At 43.0% G+C, this 17,382-nt stretch overlaps 1 protein-coding gene across 1 annotated transcript; it reads right to left on the reverse strand.

Annotated features, from left to right (window-relative positions):
* Positions 1 to 17,382, reverse strand: pik3cg (phosphatidylinositol-4,5-bisphosphate 3-kinase, catalytic subunit gamma). The gene is made up of 11 exons (XM_037541766.1): positions 17,205 to 17,382; positions 13,124 to 15,129; positions 9,383 to 9,448; positions 7,479 to 7,704; positions 7,296 to 7,399; positions 6,211 to 6,357; positions 5,045 to 5,135; positions 3,799 to 3,929; positions 3,411 to 3,522; positions 1,267 to 1,424; positions 1 to 1,173 (listed from the first exon to the last, which is right to left on the reverse strand). The coding sequence occupies exons 2-11, from the start codon at positions 15,119 to 15,121 to the stop codon at positions 892 to 894; spliced, it is 3,315 nt and encodes a 1,104-aa protein (XP_037397663.1). The 5' UTR covers positions 15,122 to 15,129; positions 17,205 to 17,382; the 3' UTR covers positions 1 to 891.

Genomic DNA, 17,382 nt, shown 5'->3' on the forward strand with positions numbered 1-17,382 from the left:
TGGGCAATACGTCACTGTATGCTTTATGATCACATGGTGGGTATCATCAAAACGATGGTTCTTCATGGGTTCTTTAGGGAAGAAAACACTCAAAGAGCATTGTGAAGGGGTTCTTCGGATTGACGTAGAATGTGCTGTAGATGGTTCTACATAGAATCTTTCTAAAAGGGTTCTATACATCACCAAAAAGTGTTCTATTGTGCCAAGCTTAACAATAGAAGAACACTTTTGGTGGTATTTAGAACCATATACAACACTTTCAACACACCGGTCTGAAGAACCATTTCACCATGCGGGGAAACCACTTAATCATGCAAAGATTCTTTGAGTGTCACGGACTTAAATTAAAAACCCCAGATACTCGAGTTCGACTCAGAACCCATTTCAGAGAATCGAGACTCAACTCAAACCCAAAACCCCAGTAACTAGAGATTCGACTTAGTCTCAAACTGCAGATAATCATGACTCAACTCTGACTCGAACCCCAGTGACTCGAGACTCAACTTGGACTTAAACTCCAGTGACTAAAGACTTCAGATTCCAACCCCAGAGTTTGAGACTCGAGGTAGAAGTCTGATTCCAGCCTGGGGTTTGAGACACGAGACTTGACCCGGACCCAAACCCTAGTGACTCAAGACTTGACTTGGATTTGAACCCCAGAGTTTCAAGACTCAGGGGTCTGGAGTTAGAATTCGGTTCCAGTCCGAAGTCTCTGGAATTTGAGACTCAAGACTTGAATTGGACTCGAGCCCAAAGACTTGAGAGACTCGCCTTAATGTTCTGGCATACTGCCCACCCCAAACCCGGTCACGTTTTAAAAATTAAATTGGCTGATAATATACTCCTAAAAAAAACTTGGTTGGTTCATGGTGTCTCTTTGCCATGGCCAGATCAGGCTGACCGCTTCTCTACTCCTTGCTTAATGCCAAGCACCAAGTGCAGGAACCAGTTGAACTGCACCGTCCAGCCTTTGTCCCGACAGATCTCGATCTGATCCAGAAAGTGTCTTTGAGCCTCATCTTCTGTGCAGCCCACAGTCAGAGCCTCTCGGATGTACTCGATGTCCTCCTTGCTGGTCAGCTGGGGCATGCCGGTCATCAGCATCATGGAGAACAAGATGATCAGCAGGTTGGTGTGGTGCCGCAGGGCCAGGTAGGCCTTCACGCAAACGTCCTGCATTCAAGAGAAAAGCAGAACGTTTATAGAACACAGAGGAAAATGTATACAGTCTAACTCAACAAAGTCTAGAACATTGAGCTTCTGCACCTGAAACTTGAGGAAATTCGGGCTGCTCTTCTTTCCTGTCGTTCCCATCACGTAGAGAAAATCAGGGGTCAATACAAAGGGCACCCGTTCCTTGCTTATGCCAAGAAAGCTCTTGTAGTTTCCAAGGATGTGTCCGAAGTCAATGTGGAAAAGGTTTCCTAAGTGTAGATTCAACACGTCAGAAATTGTGCAACTAACTAGATTTAAAAAGGCCAAAAACAAGATCCAACATGGAAAATGTTCGCAAGGACATTTTGCTATCTGTCAAGCTGTTGTTCTAGATCTTTAGAGATGATTGTAAAGCTCTGGATGTGAGCTGTTGTTCTAGATCTTTAGAGATGATTGTACAACTCTGAATGTGAGCTGTTCTTCTAGATCTTTAGAGATGACTGTAAAGCTCTGGATGTAAGCTGTTCTAGATCTTTAGAGATGGTAGTACAGCTCTGGATGTGAGCCGTTGTTCTAGATCTTTGGAGATCTATACAATATTCTCTTACAGATCTTTTGAGGTGACTCTACAGCTCTGGATGCGAGCTTTTGTTCTAGATCTTATTTTAGATCTTTAAACGCTCCATTTTTTTCAACTGATGATGAGGAGCATAAATTTCATACACTGTTCTGTGTTGGTGTTTTTGTGTCAATGCCACTAGGCAAGAGATGCATTTCTGATGGATACCAAAATGTCCTCGTGAAGGCATCCAACAGTGAGCTGCAGCAGTTTTAACAGAATCACAGTCATTTATATTTATGTCCAACTCAATCATCAACAATTACTCTCCTAATTTGCTCCATTATCATAAAGATGCTATACTGCTCAGACTGTGTGAAGACAGGAAGGTTTCATTACAGCACAAAAATAAAACGAGCTGTGATGTTCTAACAATGTTAGCTGTGTGCTGAAGCAGGAAACCTGAGGAACCGTGTCTCAAACTGTGCTTCCGTTAAAGAAAGAGCAGTGGCTCTGCTTCTGTGGTGAAAGGAAACAAGTGTTCACTTTTGTTTTTTGTTGTTTTATTCACTGTCAGTGCATGCATTCATTATACTTCGCCTTTTTGCAGCGTTGTGGTTCAATTTTGGCTCGTATCTCTCAGAAACCATCTTCAGTTCCCCTAAGATTAAAGAGTGTTTCTGATGGACTCGCCATTTCAAAACCCTTCATGCATTTTCTGGGGGTTTGCTAGTCCATGCAGCACCTTCACCTTCTTTTGCTGAAACCAGTCGTAAGTTATTCCGCCTGCATGTCTGAAGTTGTCAGATTCTTTATTTTGTTTGTTTGTTTGTTTGTTTTTGGCATGTTTTCCCAGTTTTCTCCCCAATTCCACCTGCCAGCACAATACACTCTTAAAAAGACGGTTCTTCAGGGTTCTTCAGTAAAGATAATGGTTCGATATAAAACCATGAACACTCAAAGAACTCTGCATGATTAATCAGTTCTTTCCCTGGTGAAAGTGTTCTTCAGGTTGACGGCGAATGTGCTGCAAATGGTTCTAAATAGATAGACAGACAGATAGAGAAACAGACAGACAGATAGATAGACAGATAGATAGACACATAGATATCTGTTAACCTGAAGAACCCTGTCATGATGCAAAGAACCCCTTGATCTTGCAAAGGGTTTGAGTGTTCATGTTCTATACAGACTCATTTTCTTTACTAAAGAACCTTTTTTTATTTATTTGTTTTTAAAGAGTGTAGAGGTGAAATGGTTCTTCACATTGATGGACAATGTGTTGTATATGGTTCTAAATGGCACCAGGGTCCCTCTATTGATGTCAAGCTTGTAACAACAGAAGAACCCTTCTGGCTGCTATATAGAACCACATACAGCACATTCTCTGTCAAACAGAGGAACCATTTTACCACTAAGCGTGCAAATGGTTCTTTGAGTGTTCATGGTTTCTATATAAATGGTATGTGGTTCTTGGAGGAGAGCACTAACTGCCAATTCAGTTACGTCAGCTAACATCCTGCTGGGTGACGGGAGGGAGCGAGAGAACCGCCCTACCCGCCCAGAGAGAGCATGAGGCATAAATACATCCCATTTGTAAGAACAAAGTCAAAGGAGAAACGAAAGTGGGCGATAACTTGTTTTATGTTTGAAGGGGAATTTTCTAGTAAATACACCAGAACAAGTGCTGCGTTACCAGATTCTGTGATCATGATGTTGTCGTTGTGGCGGTCACCGATCCCCAGGACGTAGGTAGCCACACAGTAACCACCACAGGAGTACACAAAGCGCTCCACTGCCTGCTGATACTGCGGGGGGGGGGGGGGCAGAACCACAAAGCCTTATTTCATTACACATATTTGCATTATGCAAACACAGTCATGCAAACTGTTGAGGCAAACATTGTCCATCTCACGTTCAGCATCGCTGGCCCGTCGTTGATCAGACGTCTCACGGTTTTAAAACCGAACGCTGCAGCTCAGACACAGACGCTGCTGAACCAGGAAGCTCGCCTGCAGGCGCCCCCCCCCAACCCCGAGGCATTTCCTCCCCCCACGCAACATCCTCCAACGGAAATAACATACCTTGTCCTCGTTCACGCACTTGTCTCGCAGCCACTGGTTCAGGATCTCGTCTTTAAAGGCGCCAGTGTTCCCCACGGTGCTCTGCTGGATGTTAGCAATGGTGGTGGCATCCTTCACGATCTCAATCATCCCTGAGGAGGAGGATCAGGCATTCGTTTGGCTCGTTATACAGAGATCATCACTGCAAATATCCTTACGCAGGAATCAGCTCATCAGTGTTGACGTACGCAAATTTGCTGAAACTACATTCTTTGTTGGTTGAAAATAAGATAATCCTTTATTAGTCCCACAGCTAAGGTCCTCTACAGAACACGTTTGGCAATCCGATGCACAATTTCTACTTATTCGCTGAATTTAACAAACAGGGGGTAAAAACACGACATACAAAGTGCGCCATAACTTTTACACAGGCCAGAATTTTGTTTTGTGGGTCGTTCTACAGAAACGTCCACCTTTCCGTCTGTCCATAGGAGTCACTGGTGTTACTGACCGTCACTGGTGTTACTCATAATAAAGGAAACACCAGAGACGTTTTTAATGATCAATTTTACTAAACGGCTGCTCCAGAACATCAAACCACACGCTGTCCATCAGGGAACGTCCACTAAAATACGGAATTTAATCCATTTGCGTTTCTATTTTTTCACAGTGACCTCAGAATAAAGTCGGTCACACCAGTGACGTCAGCTAGAAGCTTCATATGAGATCATGAGCTGAATGAGAAGGTCTCTGAGAACTGAGAGACACAGTGGACTCACCATGAGCTTTTCTCCATAGATCCTCAGAAAACAGGTCAGAGGAGGTCGAGTGACGTCATCGGCGTGACTTTTACTTCAAAATAAGAGACGCAGTAACACCAGAGACACGACGCCTGGGGAACTTTTCATTATATATTTAATAATATTTATTTGGCTTTTCTTCAGTTTATGTCATTTAATTCATAAACTCCACAGTCGTCTAGAAATTATTGAAGCTAAAATGTCAGAAAAATGCGTTTTTCACCTCAAAATGTGGCCTCAATTTTGCTAAACTGAGGCTGAAGAAGGTGCGATTGTAATTGTTAAATTGTAACCCTAACATGATTTTCAAGAACCTTAGATATTTTAGAACCTTACATATGTTTCCCAAATATGTTAAATTCAGCAAATAAACATTAATTGTGCATTTAAAAGTAGAGGATGTGTATTTAATTTCACAGAAAAACATGAAAATAAGCAAATCAAGCACTTTTGCACACGACTCTTACCGATTTTGTTTCCAGTGGAAATGCAGCCGTAAGGCAATAAGGACAGATCTAACGACTCCGTCTCCCAAATAGACTCCATAATTACCAGAATCTGTGTTTAGAAACAGAGAACGTCAACATGAGAGCAAGAACGCAAAGATTTCAACGCAAAGGTATAATTAGCAGTCAAAACGGAGGACAATGCACATTATATCTCCTAATGACAGCAGCAGTGTGTAAACCAGGGCTGAACGATTTAGAGAAAATATCTAATTGCGATTTTTCTGATTAACGTTATGACGATAATTTAAACCGTGATTATTTTCTATGAATTAAAGGTCAGGCCTGTTTATTTTGACCAAAAACATCTGGCTTTCCGGGCTCAAGGCTTGACCCCTGAATGTAGTGAGCTAGAGAGCCAGTAAAAGTGGCTGTGATTGGTCTACAGGCTACATTATTTAAAAAGATGGGCTTTAATGGGTTTTTAGTAAAGAAAGTGGTTCTATATAGAACCATGAACACTCGAAGAACCCTTTGCATGATTAAAGGTTCTTTGCATGGTGAAATGATTCTTCAGACTGATGGAGAATATGCTGTAGATGGTTCTATATAGAACATTTTTGAAAATGGTTCCATGTAGCACTCAAAAGGGTTCTTCTGTTCTTACAATGTCAAGCTTGTAACAATAGAAGAACCGTTTTCGGTGCTATATTTCAAAAAGGTGCTGTATAGAACTGTCTACAGCACATTCTCCATCAGTCTGAAGAACATTTTCAAGATGCAAAGAACCCTTTAATCATGCAAAGGGTCCTTCGAGTGTTCATGGTTCTATATAGAACCACTTTCTTTACTAAAGAACCCTAGAAGAACCATTATTTTGATGATATCCACCATGTGGTCAGAAAAGCATACTGTGATGTAATGCAATAAGGATATGTTCATATTGCCCAGCCCTCACCAGGGCATAGCTTTTAATGAATTACTGCCAAAGGGGTTCTTTGGAGTCACAGAAGAAGCACTTTTGGTTCCCTAAAGAACCCTTCTTAAACTGCTCAGGTGAAAGGGTGACTAAGGAATCAGAACTAGCTCTTCTGTTTTGTCTTCTATGGCAGAACCTTTGAAGAACCACCCTTTTTGTCAGTGTAAGCACACAAGGTGTACAGTGTTCTCATGGTTTGAACTGTCACCTGCAGTATTAACATGTCCTGACGGAGGTCGTCTCCGTCCTTGAAGATCACCCCGATGGTGTCGCTGGATAAAGTGGTGGGGTCGGCTCGCTTAAACTGCAGCCACAGCGGTTTCTTCTTGGACGCCATCACTTTACACTGTTCAATCTAGAAACATAAACAGTTTCACCAAAGAGAACCGAACACCAGCCAACCGAACTGCTGTAGGCTGAGTAGGTGGAGCTAAACTGCTGTAGGCTGAGTAGGTGGGGCTAAACTGCTGTAGGCTGAGTAGGTGGAGCTAAACTGCTATAGGCTGAGTAGGTGGAGCTAAACTGCTATAGGCTGAATAGGTGGGGCTAAACTGCTGTAGGCTGAATAGGTGGGGCTAAACTGCTGTAGGCTGAGTAGGTGGAGCTAAACTGCTGTAGGCTGAATAGGTGGGGCTAAACTGCTGTAGGCTGAATAGGTGGGGCTAAATTGCTGTAGGCTGAGTAGGTGGAGCTAAACTGCTGTAGGCTGAATGGGTGGGGCTAAACTACTGTAGGCTGAGTGGGTGGGGCTAAACTACAGTAGGCTGAGTGGGTGGGGCTAAACTGCAGTAGGCTGAGTGGGTGGGGCTAAACTGAATGGCTTGGGCTAAACTGACTGAATGGGCGGGGCTACACTAATGTAGGCTGAATGGGTGGGGCTAAACTGCCTGAATGGGTGGGGCTAAACTGCCTGAATGGGTGGGGCTACACTAATATAGGCTGAATGGGTGGGGCTAAACTGCAGTAGGCTGAGTGGGCTAAACTGAATGGCTTGGGCTGAACTTACTGAATGGGCGGGGCTACACTAATGTAGGCTGAATGGGTGGGGCTAAACTGCCTGAATGGGTGGGGCTACACTAATATAGGCTGAATGGGTGGGGCTAAACTGCTGGAGGATGAATGGGTGGGGCTAAACTGCTGGAGGTTAAGTACTAGGTTTATAACTGCGGCCCTTTAAGCGACAGTAAAAGAGAGGATTACCTCTTTACTAAACTCATTAACTATCGATTAGATATTAGTATTGATCTTATATCAGGAAGGGCAGTAGGACTATAAAGGCCGGGTTCCACTCACCACCAGAGCTCCTGCTCGCAGGCCTGGGTCGAACGGCACTTTAAAGCTCTCCGGCAGGCCGGACGTCTGCAGAGCCTCCAGCTTCTGTCGCAGCTGAAGAATAACTGCAGTGTTTGCACTGGATTAGAACTCGGGTTCTGCTGGGATCTGATGCATTAAGAACAAATGTGGGTGTGCCAGTACCTTGCGCAGATACGTCGTATTTCTCAGCAGACACGGCCTTGATCTCGCGCGTGACCTTCTGCAGCGCCTCCGTGATCTCCACCTGCTTACTGAAGTCCTGCAGCATCGCCCCTCCACAGCCGCGCAGGTAGGCCTCCAATATAACTGCGTACCTCTGCTGATAGTGCATCGACTGAGCTATCTCGCTCCTCAGGAACCAGAACAAGAAATGGCCAATCCGCTTACTCTGACGAGAGAGAGGAGAGCAGGACGACCGGACACATTAAAGGGCCCATAGCCTTCATTTCTCCTGTACATTTCCTGGACTCAAATCTAGTTTGGTTGAGGTGCTCTTTGGAGAGGATGAGTATGAACATCAAAACAATCAGGAAAACTCCACAGCTTTTTTTAACAATTAAAAAGCCTTAATTGGTCTCATTAAAGCTTCATAAAACTCAATCAGTCAAGAAAATCCCTGATGAAGTTTGTAAAGGTTTCATTTGACCATGCCATGACAATACAGGCTGTTTTATAAAGAGACTGCTTTGGTGTTTTCCTGATTTTTTTTATATTTAGGCCAGATAAATCATCTGAAATGTAGTCTAAATATCTAATATTTCTCATTTTGAGGTGGTCGTGTGAACATTATAAAATTAACTTATCAGATGTTTTTACTTCTTTAAAGTAAATTTATGGAGGACAATTATCTCCCTATAGCGACAGGTAATTTTGCTGGGTTTCAAGTACATGTCTTAAAATAAGCAAAACTATGGGTGGGGCTAAACTGCTGTAGGCTGAGTGGGTGGGACTAAACCGCTGTAGGCTGAGTGGGTGGGGCTAAACCGCTGTAGGCTGAGTGGGTTGGGCTAAACTGCTGTAGACTGAATGGGTTGGGCTAAACTGCTGTAGACTGAATGGGTTGGGCTAAACTGCTGTAGGCTGAGTGGGTGGGGCTAAACTGCTGTAGACTGTAAATGGGTTGGGCTAAACCGCTGTGGTCTGAGTGGGTGGGGCTAAACTGCTGTGGGCTGAGTGGGTGGGGCTAAACTGCTGTAGGCTGAGTGGGTGGGGCTAAACCGCTGTGGGCTGAGTGGGTGGGGCTAAACCGCTGTGGGCTGAGTGGGTGGGGCTAAATCGCTGTGGGCTGAATGGGTGGGGCTAAACCGCTGTAGGCTGAGTGGGTGGGGCTAAACTGCTGTAGGCTGAGTGGGTGGGGCTAAAATGCTGTAGGCTGAGTGGGTGGGGCTAAACTGCTGTGGGCTGAATGAGTGGGGCTAAACCGCTGTAGACTGAGTGGGTGGGGCTAAACTGCTGTAGGCTGAGTGGGTGGGGCTAAACTGCTGTAGACTGAATGGGTGGGGCTAAACTGCTGTAGGCTGAGTGGGTGGGGCTAAACTGCTGAAGGCAATGGTTCTATCTAGAATTTAGAATTTTATGCTTACATGGTTCTTTGTGTGGTGAAATAGTTCTATATAGAACCTTTCTGAAAATGGTTATGCATAGCACCAAAAAGGGTTCTTCTATCGTGTACATATGGAACACATTCTCCATCAATCTGAACATTTTACCATGCAACCTCATTAACAAATGCAAAGAACCATTTATGCATGAAATGGTTCTATACAGAACTCATGGTACTAAACAGAACCACTGCTTTTAGGAAAAAAACAATTAAAGAACCATCATTTAAAGCGTGTACACTAAAAATACTTTTTTAACTTTATTAAAGTTTAATTCAACTCAAAAACTTCCAAAAACTTATATCGACTGAAATTATCGTTCATGTTACATATTTATCTAGTTAACTTACTCTGACGAGCCACTTTGACAGTGTACATCAAAGACCTTAAGATCAAAGAAGTGAGGAAGGTCTGATTTTTCATCATACGAGCCCTTTAATATGGCTGTGCTGAGTCTGGACTCACCCTGAGAGCGCGCTTCAGCAGGAACCTGGCCAGGGCGCTGTCATGATAGGGCTCAAACTTCACCGCCTGCAGGAGATTCAGGACCAGACATGAGACTGAACGGCCTTCAAACTTCAAACAAAACGTTTTACGGTTGTTTCTTTCATAGTGTTCACACTGTTTACGTGGTCAGAACAAAACCCAGCATCTCTATTTTGGTTTAATTCATTAATTAATGAATTAAACCAAAATAGTCAATTAATTAATTAATTAATTTAGACCTAAAGACACAAGCCGTCCTTAACGATGTTTTCAATTTCATGATGAATGGAGCAGCAGACACTGTCTAAAATTACCAAAAAGATTGGGCCTCATTCACCAAACGTTCTTAAGAAGAAATTTCTTCTCACGTGGTTCTGATGAATCTGACTCACCAATGTTCTCTTATGTGGGATTTGTTCTTAGGTAAGAACCGAATCTACACACACTCAAGAGCACAAAGGTGAGGAAAGTTCTGCGCTTTAAGAACACGTCATGAATCTGACAGACTTAAGAGCAGACTTAAGAGCAGACTTAAGAGCAGACTTAAGAGCAGACTTAAGAGCAGACTTAAGAGCAGACTTAAAAGCAGACTTAAGAAGGTACTGGAGAATGAGGCCCAGTGTTCCATCAATTTAAAGATACATTTAAGTAAATTTTTTCATTCGAGATTTTGCTCCAACTGCACCAGACTAAGTGCGACAGGTACAGCGCAGAGGATGAACTTGGGTTTTAATGATCAAAAATGATGTTCCTTAAACTGTTTTGGGAATTTGAATAGCCAATGAAGGCCTCTTTGTGTATCTCATTGTGGCAGTTTGTTCAACATTATATATGCAAACTAGGGCATCTGAACAGCATTTTACAGCTTCCGAATACCCGCTGGCATTTCTGAGGGAAACCTGCTCTCAAAGAAACCCTTAACAACAATAATACACAAATTTCATTGTTAACCACAATTTTGAGCATATTTGTTACCGCAGTTTAAAACGTATCCAGTGGGTGGCGGCATTGCTCAAGCTGAAGCCCAGCTGCAGCACACCACATCGTCGCCATCCAAAGAAAGACACGCATCTCCGAAATGGTAACTTTACAGCAGAGGGCAAAACGCTCTTAACTTTTAATGTAAGTTGACGTAAGGATAATTTATTCCAAGTGATACATTTTTAATAGTCTATTTATTATGAAACTTTCACACAATGTAAAGGCAAACCGTCGTGTTCAAATTATGTTAAAAAAATACGGATGCATGTTTTTCTTTGGACAGTGACGATATGCTGCTATGACAGAATCCAGGATTGATGTGCTCATTAAAATGCGGCCTTTATAAGTCAATTCTATCACTTGTATATCATTTCTGAGTCGAGTTAAGTCAGAGATTACTTATATAGCACTTTTTACAACATGTGCAAAGCAACTTTACAGAGAGATCCGGGTCTGAGCCCCCATGAGCGTCACCGGTGGCGACAGTGTATAGCAAACAATAACACGAGCAACATGAACAGAGATTTTACTGTTTTTAATGGTTTTAAACGTTTTAAACGGTACCCAGTGGTAGCATATATTGTGAATAATAGATGCCCTAAAACAGAGCCTTGTGGAACACCATACTACACTCGTTTGTTTTTATTTTACTTGGCTTGTTCACCGTTTTTGTTCATCATGGAAAGCAGCAGTGAGGCCGAGCTGACTCTCAGTCTTTGGCCAAAGGGGTCGGTGGCTAGAGTGGCTAAAGGTCTCACCTGTGCCCGACTTGTCTGCCTGAGAGCACCGACATTGTGCTTCTTCACCTCCTTTAGCACAGCCAAGACTAACCACAACAAAGTAATGCCCTCACAGTAATGAAAGTTTTAGCTTCAGTACGATACTTTGAAATAACAAAGGCAGATAAAATTACTTTTTCTTAGATACACATCCATATAAACCTAAGATTTCTCTTGCGACAATGAGGACACACCGAATGCAATGCTATAAAACATGAAACACATTAAATGTATGTTTGTGTTTACTATTTTAGTCCAAACTAAAGTGAGGCTCATTTTCACAGGCATGTATCACTAGTGCAGCATAATAACAGACCGACTCAGCTTAATTTCACTACTTACCCTCCTGACAAGCTGATTTAGGCTCTCAAAATATCCTAATTATTCTTTAATCCTGGTAACATTTCTGAGAAGGACATTTAGACTATGAAAATACCACCTAATATTGCCTTAAAACAAGGCTGAAGTACGCTTGTTATCTGCCAGCTTCTTGATTTAATTTTCCCATTCCACTTTAAACGGTTCAGCAGTTACATTCTGGTGCCACTATTTAAGGTGGAATCAGAAACTTTGAGCAAGAAGCTGGCGAATAAGAAGGCAACTTCAGCTTCGTAGTTTTAATGCTGGTAGTATTTTTTGATAAGGAGATTTAAGCTGTCAAAATATCCTACCCAGAGTTTTACGTAGGACGTTTGGCGAGATCTGATTGACTTGTTTCAGCAGTTTTAGCTGGAACTGTTCTGAAGGATCATTTGCATAGTGGCATGTTCATCCTGTTGTTTTCTAGTAGTGCTCACAACAGGCTGCAGACTCACTGCAGCGGCTATTTTAGCATAACAAACCACACTGCTATGAAGACCTCCCCACTAGCTAGGAAGACCTCCTCACACCAAACATTATTTTTCAGCCCTCTGTTTGATTTTTGCAAACTTTCGCGGTGGCAAAAACCTCAGTGACCAATCATGGTCGTCTCTGCTGTTGCCATAATGACATCATGGTAAAAGGATCAGAATCTCCAACTGAGCTACAAACATTGAGTTAAACATGGAAGAACTAAACGCTAAAGCTTCTGAATGAAGCTCACACTTTTCCTAAACAGACAAAAGCCCAACGTCACTGTTTGTCAAAGAGCAAAGAATCAGATCTTATTTGCACTTAAAGACGTTCAGCCTGTTTGTTTTGTGCTTCGTCTTGTTTGGAGCTCCAAAATCAGCTCAGACTCAGCTGAGATCCCAGCTGTGAGCGAAAGAGCTCAGTTTCAGCTCCTGAATGAGGAGAAACTCCTTCTCACATTTGGAAAGAACAGCGTCCTGCACACGGTCACAATTTGCCTGTTTCGTGAGGAGCAATGGACCTTTTTTATATAGATAATATATTCTGCTTATATAAATATATATAAACATATATATTTGACATATATTCTTCTCGATTTTGATGTGCGAATAACATCACAAAATTAAAAATATATATATATATCATGTTGCATCCAGCTTGTATAGTTTGATCATTTTTTAATATTGTGCCTTGTTATGTCAGTTTTCATAAAAAGGGAAGGTCAAAACAGAAATTAGACACTGTTGGGGTTCATCCTAAGAAGTTAGGACAAGATTTAGAAAATTTTGTCAAGTTATGATGCTTCTGAAATACTGTTTTCTTATCTAGCGTCAAGATACTAAACTTATAAACTCTTATTCTGTAATAGCTGCTGTCCTAAATATTGTTCTAACTGAATTTGTCATGGTGAATTAACAGGTAAGATTTTGGAGATAAGATGTTTCTGTAATATGGCTCCTGCTCTGTTTTAACTAAATGGCCAAGTGGAAAGCATGAAAAAAGACAAAGCTCACAAATGCCAAATGGACAAATACCAATGTGGCGTAGAAATTCTGCAATGTACAAGTTTTTCGGGCCAGCACTAATGCAAACTCAAGGAAGACATAGGACAAGTCATAAGACCTACCTGAACCAGCTGCAAAAGGTATCGTAGGACATCGTCGTCACCAAGCGTTTCCAACTTTCTGACAGCCATAGTGCGCACATTCGCATCAGAAAAGTGGCAGTCTAATAGCTGCATGGCTAAGCCTACATCAAGAGGGCTACGATCCCAGGTGGTGCTCCTCTCCAGTAGCTGATGCGTGGCCATCACAGCTTCCTGTTTTCCCCACTTCACAGAGCCAAGGAACTTTGGGTAGGCTGTGGGATGCCGCATGCACTCCTGCCTGAAATGCCAGAGGAGTTCCTTGTCTTCGGAACTTAGCGGATGCAGAGGGTCGGTAGCCACTATTTGCTCGAACTGCTTGCGCAAATGATTGGGCATTTCTCTTTTGCCTCTCTCTCCATCCATTTCGGAGGAATCTCGAGAATCCCTGCTCTTAGGTAGAGCAACAGGGTAGCAATACTTGTCCAGGAGAACCGCGATGGCCATGGAACTTGTTTTGTCTGGATTGGTGGCCGAGGTAAGCTTGTCTGCATTCACGCTACTGTTGTCCTCACTCTTCTCTGGCATCTTCCACATGTGCAGGATGAACTCTCCCTGTCTGAGCAGGGACCTGTGGTCCACCACTAGCAGGTTAACATAGTAGAGCAGGCGGCTCTTGTTTCTGCAGTCATGTGTGGCGCTGTCCCGGGAGGTCTGGGTTTGCCCTTTGCTACATAACACTTGAAGATTCAGCCGGGCACCTTTGGGCAAGTCCTTAATCTTGATGTTGAACTCCAGCCAAGTATTCCACAGCACCTCCTCAGTGAAGGGCTTGGGCGATGTCCTCTCCTGAGCCAGCAACTGCTGCCCATGGAAAATGCTGGCCTCCACAAACACAATCAGCTCTGAATTGCGAGGCAGGACTGGGATGTCAATGCCCAAGATTTTGACTCTGAACTTGCGGTTGCAGTCCCAGAGTGAGATGGTGAACACCTTCTCATGATCTTTCTCATCAATGGTCAGTTGCTCATGGGTGCCAGCCACTCCGGTGCAGTCGTCCACCTGGGACCAGTCCTCCTTCTGGACCACATCTTGTTCTGGGTTCGGAGGGGGTTCGAGCACCAAATGGATCTCCTCTCCACTTTTGAGGCTCTGCCTGATCCAGTGGAAATCTTTGATGGCATAGTTTCCATAAATATATTCTTCTCTTCCGCAGACTCTGAGAACGAAATTGGATTCATTGACCTCCTCCGGAATGCCGAGGAGTGCCCTCTTGTTGGCAATCTTCGTGAAGAAACTCTGAAGTACCTGAACAGGTGTGTCATCTATGGATACCTTTATTGTCTGACTAGAGGTATATACGTGTATCACAAGCAGGATGTAATTGTTTGTGACCTTGCTGAGCAAATAATCAGGCAAAGATTTTGTGGTTATCCAAGGATCCATTGAGTAAAGTTTGGGGTCCCTGTCAGCCAACTCGATTTTTCGAGGCGTAAGTAACTTCCTTCTTGTGAACTCCAGCTCATCATCATGGACATTGCTGACGTCCGTGACGTCGTATCCTATAAGATGATTCAGAAACTTCTGGTACTGGACAGATTCGTCGGAAGGTTGGGGCCTCAGGACCACATGGATTTTTCCAACATCCTTCTTCAGGGCTTTCCAGTAGCGAATGCAATCAAGGGTTTGGAACACCTGGTGCTTATCGTAGATCTCACACCAGCTGCCCTTCTTCTGGTAGAGCAGGATGCAGTGGTCGGGCGAGTACTTCTGGTAGAATTCGGGGCACAGGTTAGTTGTGACGGCCCTCAGCCACAGCTGGGCTTTTACCTGCTCGACGGTCCAGTTCCCGACCACGTCCAGCTGCAGCGAGTCAGGGCTCCTGGTCGTCTTGTTTGTGGTGGGAAGCACAAACTCCATTGCTAGGTGATCCATTGCCACAGACGAAGCTGATGTGAATGCTTTCATTTTTCTTCTCCTCCTCTTGTTTTCCTCTCTGTGAACTACTGGCGGTTCATCATCACTAATGTGCGGCTCCATAACCAACGCTGCAACCAGACAACAATCAAGATATTCATCAGTACATCCCAACAGTTCAACTTGCAGGCTTTAATCTTGCGCAAAACACCCCGGCACTTCAATTCTGGACCAAAATTAAGGCACGTTCTATGCAAGAACATGGGAAGGTGTTTTAAGCTGGGGATGCTGAAATAGTTAGCAGTGTACAGGCGACACGAAATGTGATATCATGTTAAAAACTATGGGTTTTCTTCGTCTAGATGAAATGTATGCAAATGAGCCGAATGTCAACCAATCAGATTGTTAATGAGATTGTTAACTGTCGATCTAGCATGCACCCTTCTGGACGGAGATTATTAAAATAGTTTAAATTGATGTTTTTAAAACAATATTTGGCTGTTTTAAGGCACAGAAACAGACGGAAGTTCATGTTTAAGAGACGTGCCCCCCAAAGACAAGCCAACAGTCAGAGAGGGATGCAATTCAGCTTAACTGTTATTTCGACCTGTGATCAACAAATTCTACCATATTCAACTCTTTTGTGCTACACAGAACCATTTTCCACTAATCTAAAGAACCACTGCAGCATACAAAAGAACCCTTTAATCATGCCAAGCATCTTTTTAATACGGCACAGATAGTGAAAGCATCTTAAATGTGGTTCATATATCTAATATTTACTAATATTTCTTCTTATGAGACTGTTTTAGAAATATTGTACGATTATTTCACTTATTTCTATACAATTTTTAATTGTTTTTAGCTATTTTACTTTATGAAAGTGTCTTATTTCAGTGGAAGATCATTTTGCCTGTTTTAAACATTACTTCTCAGCAAAATTATCTTAATTATTTCTCAAAGCAACACGATGATCTGACGCCTTTGCTAGATAAAATTACTTAGACAAGTAAAAATGTGCAGAAACGGGTGGGATGATCTAACAATCTTCAGACTCACAAAGAGAAATATTAGACATATTAACTACATTTAAGATGTTTTCACTTGATAAGACATTTTTTTTGCGGTGCAGTGAACAGTCCTCAAACTTGAGCTTATGTTATCCAGTTTACTGAGTAATCCTGCTTTATTAAATTCTTTTATCGTACTTTTATTTTTTTAGCAGCTGTTGCAGTTAAATAATCCTAAAATTTAAGGATGCTGCGCTGATTCAGAGCGGTTTGGTGCGAGACGTCTTTACAGTGGTGGTGATGGGAACCAGACGTCGCCATGACTACAACACAGATATAGACACTTTATTTACCATCCAGAACCACCAGAGAACCTACACGAGTCTTCTGAGCTTATCTAGAATGCTGATGATGGAAAACAGTGGAAAATCTGGAATACTGAGTTTTCTTTGGGGACTATTTTGCCGCACAGCGCCCTGCATGTCTCCCTCCACCATGAATGGAGTTGAAGTTCTCTAAACTCTCATAAAACAGCGTCTCAGTCATCAGGCAGTGAATTCAGAACCAATTCATGTAATAATCTTTACAGTGAACCGTTTCACACCAAGCCTCTCTGAAAGACCCTGTTTACGTCTCACACACTGAGCTATGCAGATCAGTGGAACTCCCCTGTGTGGGTTATTAAAACGCACCCACCTCTACCCCAAAAGGCTGAGCTCCATGACACAAGAGGATGGGAGATTCCTGGGAGTTTCGAAGTAATGAAACTGCATTAAAGAAAGAGGATGTTGCACATTTACAGCTCCTCATGCTGTATTGAAAAGGAAGTGGCCAAAACAGGAAGCACTAAAAATGTCAGTGGGCAGTGCCCTCCTAACACCCCGACAACGGTAACAGTACAAAAAACAAGAAAAAACAAGTAAATAAATAAAACAAAAGAAAAACACGACCTACTCATTTGGAACTTTCCCGTTCCACCTTAAATAGTGCAGCAGTTACAGGCAGTTTACACGTGCCAGAATGGAACTGCTGCAGCATTTAAGGTGGAACGGGAAAGTTCGAAAAGTAAGCTGGGAGCAGAAGCTCGCCAGGTGGAATGAGGTGTTCAGTGCTGACCAACTCGCATCATAACGGTCCTCGCCTCTCGGCTGGGAAACTATTTCATTAATTATTTAACTTGGTTTTAGGAAACTCACCGTTCAGCGAACCCAGAGCCGGTTCTGCTCCACGATCGGCTCGGACGGACTGAGAGACATTGAAGCAGAGGAACGCCGTTCGCTTCCAGTGATGTTAGAAAAGTCTTTCTGGACTTTTTCCCCCAACAAGAAAAATAACAAATAAACGCTGAGCTGTCACAGCAGCGCCGCTCTCAGC

Source organism: Pygocentrus nattereri, chromosome 1 (genome assembly GCF_015220715.1).
Source record: "Pygocentrus nattereri isolate fPygNat1 chromosome 1, fPygNat1.pri, whole genome shotgun sequence".
Classification (NCBI taxonomy): Eukaryota; Metazoa; Chordata; class Actinopteri; order Characiformes; family Serrasalmidae; genus Pygocentrus; species Pygocentrus nattereri.